The sequence below is a fragment of the Electrona antarctica genome (genome assembly GCF_951216825.1).
Source record: "Electrona antarctica genome assembly, chromosome: 1".
In the NCBI taxonomy this organism is placed as follows: domain Eukaryota; kingdom Metazoa; phylum Chordata; class Actinopteri; order Myctophiformes; family Myctophidae; genus Electrona; species Electrona antarctica.
In genome coordinates this window covers 42,512,448-42,522,100 of record NC_136806.1, presented here as the reverse complement: position 1 = coordinate 42,522,100, position 9,653 = coordinate 42,512,448, and the positions used below count along the sequence as shown (strand labels likewise).

Genomic DNA, 9,653 nt, shown 5'->3' with positions numbered 1-9,653 from the left:
TTCCACTGTAATTTATTTAATTTGATCATCGTTGACGGTCTAGTGATTGAAATGAGGATAGGTTTCCACAAGTCTATGACAGACTTTTACATGACGGTTTTCTGTCATTACTTTGACTAAGCACTAATAAGAGTATAAGTAGGTCAACATGGTATGTCTGTTCTTTAAAATAACACTGCCCTCTAGTGGCTCTCTAGGGTAACTGTCCAAGCTGTGGTAATATTCACACATGAGCTCAAATCAATGGCTTTGGCCAAATTGGTTAAACAGATTAACTTTATTTCCACTGTTCAGAATTGTTTACTGTCATCTCTGACTGACTTTACAATTTGTAAAGAAAACATTGGGGAGAAGAAAAGGAAAAGCTATCAATGTAATTCAAAGTAATACAAATATTGGCTTATGCACAACATACCATGCCCCCCCCCCCCCCCCCCAATTGAAAATCATAGAAAAACCCTTTTCAAATATTGTATCAAATGGGGCAATTTAAACTTCAAAAGAAAACCGTAACTAGTACTACTTTTATCAAAATTAAGAAAATAATAATGAAGACAGCTGTAAGTACATAGAGGGGGGACTTCAGCTCTGCAGAGATGTCAAAGGAGCACTTTCAACCATATCTTCGTATAATTGGACACCCTCACTAATGTCCATTATAAGATTGTACCATTTCTGACTACTTGCTTTGTGTCTGAGGTGGGCTGGACAGTTCAGAAACCTTACCCTAATGACGTATCAGTTTCCTCCTATGACATCATCAGTGGTTATTGCAAACATTATTGATGCAAGTACAATTTCAGTGCGCTAACCTTCCAGGAAGAGGAAGGCCCTATAGTTTCCATTAGATTGTAATCCCCAACATCATTGAAGTATGGTTTCAGAACTGTCCACAGCCCACATCTGAAACAAAGAACGAAGACAGAAATGGTGCCATCTTATGAGCATTGAGGACCAATTATATGAAGACAGTTGAAAATGGTTGAAGTCCTCCTTTAATTTATCCTGTTTTACGCTGAGAACAGCTGATCTACAATGTCACAATGCATGCAGCATCACATCCATTGTGATTTCACAAGATATGAAAAATCAAATGTCCCATTTGGTTAATTTTACATACAATTATCATTCGACCTGAATCTATATTTTTAACCACTTTAAAGCTGCTGCTTTAAAAAATAGCAGATCAGCTATTTTATGAAAAAAGAAAATAGGGCTTAAGTGGTTCATTGACATGGGTTTTGGGATGTTTTAAAAAAGGGAATGGGACATGGGGTGGGGTTATAGACTGTGTATACTACTAATATACTGGCTTAATACCATTGCAACATCTGTGTGGTATACAGGTCATTTAAAGGCCCTGAAATCTACATAGAAATGCACCCGTCGCATCATGGCATAGGCTACACAAGATATGCCATAAATGACATCTAGCACCAGTCAAGTGTTTTAAATTATACACGGTTATATGCCGACATCCACATGGCTACAGTGAAATGGGTTAACAGAGGCTTAACAGCAGGGATGCATTCCTGGAGGAAATGTTCCGATTAAAAAAAAAATACATCAAACCAACTTCTCCAGTTATGAACAAGTAATTAAATACAAACTTAGGCTAACACAAAACAAAGTCTAAGTAAAAAGGGGAAAAACAAAGATCTAAGTCCATGTGATGCTACCAAGTGTGTTCAATATTGGCAGTCGAAATTACCTAAGGGTAGTTCTGATATACAGTATATTTTGCAATTAACTAAGTGTAAAATATATCCTCTGGAATAAAGAATAAAAAAGGGCTGTTATTCCGATCATTTGATTCCTCTTGTACAGAGTTGATAATTTGCCCTGAGAGCTAATTGTTGCATGATCATATACATTTTTTGAGATGAGGATTCAGCTTTAATGACAATGGGAGACATTGCCATATGTTATTAGTCTCACCACACTTTCAAGCACATATCTTTTCAATTTCAGATTCACAATCGACGACCAGAAGCTAAGTGACAAATTGTTGGGAAGTGAAGCTGACGTGGTCGCCTCATACGCCATTGTCTTTTAGCGGCAGGTTTTGTGACAATAGGCAGATCTCGCAAGCGTATCTACACTTAAATACAAAGCGCCCTAAACCTAACTGCCATGCAATCTGTAGTGTTCCTTTGGTTATATAAAAAAAATCTACATGCATCACATCCTTTACAAAAATAAAAGTATAGAAAATTACCGTTAAAAATTATCTGAAATTGTTTTCTCCAATGTAAAAAAAAAAACATTTTGCTTCTTGATTAGTAATATACTCATATGTATTATTTCATTTATTACCTCCATCTAAACTGTATATTAAAACTATAGTCAAATATATTCTTTTTTAAACTTGCGCATTGTAATAATTTCTTGAAAAGGTCTGTTAGTATTTGTATAACAAAGTGTAATGTGTGAGTTTAATCTCACATGAAGCCCCAGTGTCCCTGATTCAAAGGGATATACGACAATATTACCAGGAAAACATTACATAGCAAAACCCTTCAAGAAGTGATCTCTAAAATGTCCTTCAAAGATTTCATTTAGTTCTCCCGATAACATCTGCATAGCGTGTTTATGTAAAATGTGTACATAAAGTTATTTAAATTATCTGCTGAAATGATACAACCTAACATGGAGGCCTGTGGTCTCCTAATTTCGGTGACCATGTGTATCACATGACAGGAAAAGCTAAGTGCTTTGAAAATGTACAGGCTCCGCAGGAGGGGGACAAAAGAAATATGAATCAGGTAGTCCATTCAGCAGAGGAGACATTCTGCTGTCTAAGACAATATAACACTTGACCAACTTGAATGCCCCCTTGTATGAATTCACAAATCACATTTCTTCATTTTGTTAGTTTTAACTGCACACCAGGGATTAAAATCTCCCTCCAAGTGATATTCTTTCTAGCTATCATGTAAGAACACTGGGTTGAAGTCACCAATGCCAAACTGCAAATACATAACCGCTTACTGTTCTCTCACCAAATTTCATTGAAAATAACAATCAGCTTTTTTCTCATCTCTCTCTTAAATGAGAAAGAAGCAGAATCATACATTATCGTACCACCTTGTGACCATTTAGCAGTACACATGGTCAAACTGTGTAGCCAGTCTCATTGTGCATCTGAATCCCCAGTTTCATCCATGAAATCTTCCAACCGGCGCCACAGGGCCACAAGCGGACACCTCAGATTTGACAGTTGCGTCGTCTCCTACATTCCTACTGAGGAAAGCACAGCAGAGCAGAGCGTTGCATTCTTGACGTGGATGTCCACACAGCATACTGAAGGTCTGGCATTTCATGCTAGCAAAGAGTTCACAAAGTTACAGTTCTATGGAAAACTGGCCATTTCACCAAAAACTCACACTGTTCTTCCGACCCGCACCAAGTCATCAATACCAAGCCATGGAGGTTATGGGTACCACATCCACCCTATTTTAAGTGTTGTATAAATGGAATTTAAATTCTGAGCAGATGGGAGCTGTTAGTTGTGATTTGTCTTTTCACTCTGAAACCTTTTGTGTCACACATCTCTCAAAAGTATCGGTTAGGATTGAAGAAGGAAAAAAAGAAGCCTAGCAGCCAAACTACGTTAAGTGTTAAAATGGGAGGAAAAAGTTTTGCATAGTAACCAAAACCCTCTTCCTGTCCTCGGCACATCTTGACACATGAGGTCCGGTTTTGTCTTTGAGTCCTAAACAGAGTGTTATATTCTTTGTTGTATATTTTCATGAGGTTATCTTGATCGGGGCATCACCACCTGCAAGACAACATGATAAAGCATTGTTATAATTCGTAGTAATTAATAGCTGGAGGTTCACGGTTGTTTTAACCAATTTTGAACTAGGAGGTAGCTTAGGGTGTGTCACACTGTCTGCCTGTTATGAAGAAATGGTGCCGTCTAAAGCTTACTTCAGCTAATGTTATATTTGCATTTCTCAAAGAAGGTAAAACTATTCTGAACTTTTTAAAACTTTTGTAATTGTATTTTTAAGCTCCAGACCAGACCAGTGCCTTTTAATGGTGGCTTTTAAGTCATTTCTCATACATTTTAATGTAAAAGGCAGTGCTTATTTTGCTTACATTTTTCAAGAGGATAGCGAAGAAATTTGATTTGCACAGCTGAAATTTTGAGCAGTTGAGACGAATAACAGTCTAAGTCCATAATTAATTCTGACCCCTCCCCGAAAAGGCCTATCTGTCCTGACCCCATATTTATACATTATGGATAATTAGTGTGGACTTATTACTGTTACTCGTCTCAACTGCTGTTATTTTACTAATCACTGCATAGATATTAGTCTTGAACTTCGGTATGGAAGATGTATTTCCATTAGGCAAGTGGGTAGAACAAGTCTCCATATTATGAGTCCAGGGTGCTATGTTCACTGCTCGGGACTTGTGCTGGGCAGTGTTGTTTGATATAGTGCTCTGTCCATTTTGAAGATTATCGACTTTCCGGGTTAACAGCGTGTGATTCTTTTCTGGTTCATTACCTGGCTAGCATTGTGTGGTTCATTGATAATTTACCTGGCTAGCATTGTGTGGTCCATTGTGAATTTACCTGGCTAGCATTGTGTGGTCCATTGTGAATTTACCTGGCTAGCATTGTGTGGTCCATTGTGAATTTACCTGGCTAGCATTGTGTGGTCCATTGTGAATTTACCTGGCTAGCGTTCATTGAGAATTTAGCTGGGAACCCAGTTGTGGGTGGAGCTCTGCGTGGTGGCTGGCCCCGGGTACCCCTGACCTCCAGGAAGTATGGGGTCAAAGTTGAAATCAATGCCATCTCCATCCATGAGGTCACTGTTGATGATGTAGTCCACGTCACAATCCAAGTTCTCTGTGAACATCTCTATATCCAAGTCTGTGGGCAGTCGGTCCTGACTGGGCAGGAAGCAGGCTGGCGTTCCAAACTGTCCCATGCCTTGCAGATTCCCACTGATGGCCCCTCCATGATGGGGACCCATAACTGGCACCTGGGCATGCTGGGCTTTGAGAGCGGAGAGTTGGGAGGGGTCCTGGGCCATACCTGGTAGGATCATCCCCAGCCCCATCTGAGAAGGGTGCTGGTGGGGGTGTTGATGGTGGTGTAGATGGTGTTGTTGGGACTGCAGCTGAGACTGGAGCACCAGGGGTGCCACTGTGTTGGGCTCCAGTCCTTTACCCAACAGCAGCTGATTGGGTTTGGGCCTTCCACCCACCATGGCACCGCCCAGTCCCATCATAAGAGGGTCCACCTGGGTCATCAAGACATCAGTGGGTGGAGGAGAGTCTGAGGTCAGCAGAGCCTCCAGGCTGGAGGGAACATGGCCGCCATAGTGGCCACTCCCACGAGAGCCAGGGCTAGGCAGGGGGTTGAACAGGGAGTTGCCAAAGTTTAATGGTTTGGCGCTATTGGCTCCACATGGTGAGGTGGACAATTGTCCCCCGGTCTGTGTGGAGGTCTGCGGGAGGTTGGATGGTTGCAGTGGACGGAAAGTGGGGAAACTAGAGCCTCGAGGCAGCAGGGTGGAGGCAGAGGGCAATGGAGTAGGTGGGGCTGGGGGAGCAGTGCTGGGGCTAGCCCCACCGTGCTGGCCGGTCATCAGCGTCAGGTTATCAATCAGGTCGAGTTCCTCCATGAGGGTCTCTGCGAGGGTGGGAGGCAGGCTGCCGGCGGAGTAGCTCCCCAGCAGGCCTTCCTCGGGCAGATCGTCCTCTTCCTGCCCGGGACCGATGGGCGACAGGCGGCCGCTCAGCGTGCTAGCATTGGAGCCGGTGCGTGACCGGAAGCTAGTCCACATGTCGGGGTCATCGAGGCTGCCACGAGACGAAGGACTACTGCTGTTGACTCCCCATTTGGGGAATTGCTGGGAGGAGTTGGGGCTGTCCGCTCCACCTGAGCCGGTACCACCGTCCCCCTGCTGCGATCCACTGGCCCCTGCCAGGCCTGCGGCTACAGCCTGTTTTTTGGTCTGTTTGGCCCTCATGCGGCTCTTCAGGAGCTTGCTGCTGTTGTCCATGGACGCTGCACGGCGACGGGGGGCCTTCCCCGTCTTTCCCCCTTCAGGGTTCAGCATCCACCAGGAGCTCTTCCCTGTTGACTCATTATGAACCCTCAAGAACTTATTGTGGAGTGATAAATTGTGGCGGATTGAATTCTGAGGAGAAAGAAAGAGAAGGGGGGGGTCATTACAAAGGAAGCCATACATGCATGTGCAGCTAAATGTATACTAATCAGTTTTGTTATTTTACTTAGCAGCTTGTTTATTTTACAAATTAAATAACAATTCAAAACCTGAAACTCAAAGAATGCTGCAGGAGTTGTACCAAGTATTATGTCTATATACTGTGCTGGTCTGGTGTTGTGCTCTTGTTTTTAAGATTTGTTTGGGGCTTTTCTGCCTTTATTTGGATAGTAGTAGTGGAGAGTGACAAGAAACGGATAGACAGGTAGTGACACGCAGCAAAGGTTGCCGGGCTCGGGAATCGAACCTGCGACACAATGTCAGGCTGCTTTAGAGCCTATTATATGGTTGAGTCTTAACCGCTACCGCTACTAGGCCATCGGCGCCCGGTGTTGTGCTTTTGACACTTGCTTTGGTAATGTAAATGTTTTCTCATGCTAATAAAGCTCCTTTGAATTGAATTGTAAATATGTTTGATGATATAGTCTGGAAAAAGGATTTTGTCAAGACCTCAATCAGTAAAACTTTATTACAAACTAAACCAATGTGGTCAGTTCAGCATATTGTTTTTGTGGTGTGGACAGGTGTATTTTTATTATTTATTGATTCATTATTTTATATTACCTTCCAACCTGCCGAGCTGTTGCTGTCCCCTTTGTCTTTGAAGTAAGGCACAGTTTTCACCATCCAGTCGTATATCTGTGCCAGGGTGAGCCGCTTCTCGGGGGAGTTATCAATGGCCTGGCTGATGAGGTCAGCGTACGACTGATTGCCCCAGGCGTTGCGTCTGGAAGAGCCCTTCCGAGGCGCTGCGGCTCCGGCAACGCCTCCTCCCTCAGACACAGTGACTTTATCAGGCTCAGACGTGATTGGCTGGACATCCTGCTTGTCTTCGTCGGCAGGTGGGGTCCCAGCTGCAGACTCTGGGCCCTCCGGTTTGACAAGTGAGATGTCAGGTCTCGGCAGCGGCCACGTGCATGACCTGGGTCGGCTCTGAGGCTCAAAATCTGGGTCTATTGGTGGCATTGATGAGTCCGCCATAGTGAAAGGTTTGTTGGGTCACTATAACCCACTGAGATGACGTAGTTGTGCTACCAACGCACCCCAAATCCACAACACTGACCAGAGAGGTATTGATCAAAACATTAAAAGCTGAACAAATAAATAAGTTTGATTCTAGTCAATGTAGTATCAAAAAAATATTGTGGTTTATATTTTCTGACACAATATGTTTTCTCCACTAGGGGGTGAATAATAGGTCTAGAAAAAGACAATAATCTGAATACACCAACAGCTTCAGTTAATCCTGAGATTGGAGATTAGGGGAACCTAAATAATCTCCTTAATAGTAACTATCATAAACCTTCCGATTTAGATAAAGGAGGGCGTGGAAGGGAATTCCTTTGTTTGAATATTAACAAAAGGAACGTGGTGGGAATGAATCGTAATACACTTGGGTATAAAATATATACATATATATATATATATTGTAATAAAAAATGACAGAAATGTACTGTAAAATTACATAAATTTAAACTAATGGCATGCGCTTCAATTAATTAAAAAATCTGTTGACTGGGGTAGTCGAAAATAGTCGATTTTAAATCAGTTAAAATCTATTCTTTGTACAATTCTCGTCAAATATATTAGCTCGTGCCACTTTCTGTCATTTACAAGCGTACATGCTTTTTTTTTGTCTAAACCTGCGAGGGCAAATAAGGATTAAATCCAGCCGCCACAGTGGGTCACTGTTACAAAAGAGCTTCTTAACGGAGCCGCTCAGTCTCCACTTGTAAACAACGTGATGTCTGTTTAGTTCCTCCACATGGTGCAGAAACTACCTCTGCTTTAAAATCATACCAATCTGACAATCAACCTAAAACAAACACCCAAAACCAATCAGACACTTGATTATCTAAGCAAATTATTTTGAACACCGGGAGAAAAAATATATATAAAACTGTCCGTGTTTTCGCCTAATTGTACACGAACTTACTTTGTGAGCGTAAAAGTCTCAGTCAAACACAAACCAATGAGGACTTATTAGCCAACTGTCTGGTGGCTCTTAATACACGCAATAAAAGTTAAACAAACGAATCTATAAGGAGCCTTCTGGTTGTTAAGTTAACGTTAAATAATAACCATAATAAATAATAATAAAGACAATAAGGGGATAAAGACAAATGTCAAGCTACGTGTGTGTGTGGGGATGGAAAAAAAACAAAACCAAAGTAAAAGCGGGTTGTTTTTTGTGTCGTTCAGGTCTGGACGTTCAGCCACATTGTGGGCAGGCGCGTGTCACCGAGGAGGACTGCCATGTTTCTCTCTCTCCTCTGTTCAACACGATGCTGCTCGGGACGGACGGACGGACAAGAGAAAGCCCTCAACCGGACCGGGGGAGGTCGGGCGGGCCAGGCCCCGGTCTCACCGTCACGCACCGGGCGTTCGAGACGAACTTCTCAAAGTTTAAACCGTCCAGACTCCAGAGAGCGTCTCCGTCCGTCGGCACCCGATGCAACAACTCACCGCCGCCACGATAGTAGCCGCCTAGCTAGCAGCTCCCCACGGCTACTTCACAGTTTGAAATCCTCGGGAAGAAAAAAAAAAGTCCACAAAAGCAGAACTCCGGGCGGGTACTTTGTGATTCCGTTTCAGTTTACCGGAGAGTTTTGTTCGACTTCTGCCCGTTAAACGCGTCCGAATATCCACTTGTGTTGTATCTTTTTTTGTTTTGTTTTTGTTTGGGTTTTTTTCCCCTCCGTGTGTGTGTGTATGTATGTGTGTGTTTTGACTCGAGGCGAAGACTCCCTTCTGACGTCTGTTTACCACTGTCAGACGACGCATTCTGCGCATGCGCGCATAGGGGGTATGCCGGGAATTGGAGTCAGTCATGTGACAGCAGTTGGGACGTAAACAAGGAGGGAACCAACCTCAGTTTACCTGAGCGATAATACGTTATGTAACGTGTACACCTGTTTCTATACAAAGCTAATAATGACCAATGACCCATATGGCTAGCCGGATGCGAACGGTGGGAAAAAAGGCAATACAAAAAGATCTCCACGAATTGTCAAATTGTCAATATCCCGAATATCCTCGCATCATATAGATTCTAGAACACAGATATTTATTTCGCTCCTTCCACATAATTTTGGTGTCGAAATTATTACCACAAATTACCACATAAAAACATCCATGTACCAAATATATAGCCTAAATATATAGGCTGACGTTGCCTTCAAATCTAGGAAAAAGTACTCACATTTTTTACTTAGAGTAAAAGTATAAATACTGCAATATAGAAATACTTTGTTGCAAGTAGAAGTCTGGAATCCAAAATGTGGGCTTACTTAACTTGAGTAAAAATACAAAAGTATTGGTATTAAACCAAAGTAAAAGTACTCATTTCAAAATTTAAAATGTATAATAATTTTTTGAAATAGCAGATCTACATATTGTGAG

General features: G+C 42.4%; 1 protein-coding gene across 1 annotated transcript; it reads right to left on the bottom strand.

Annotated features, from left to right (window-relative positions):
* Positions 1 to 260: 260 nt before the first annotated feature.
* On the bottom strand, positions 261 to 8,970 carry foxo4 (forkhead box O4). Its single transcript, XM_079504245.1, has 3 exons — positions 6,816 to 8,970; positions 4,688 to 6,164; positions 261 to 3,781 (listed from the first exon to the last, which is right to left on the bottom strand). Exons 1-2 carry the CDS (start codon positions 7,230 to 7,232, stop codon positions 4,710 to 4,712), a joined length of 1,872 nt encoding a protein of 623 aa, XP_079360371.1. The 5' UTR covers positions 7,233 to 8,970; the 3' UTR covers positions 261 to 3,781; positions 4,688 to 4,709.
* Positions 8,971 to 9,653: the final 683 nt, after the last annotated feature.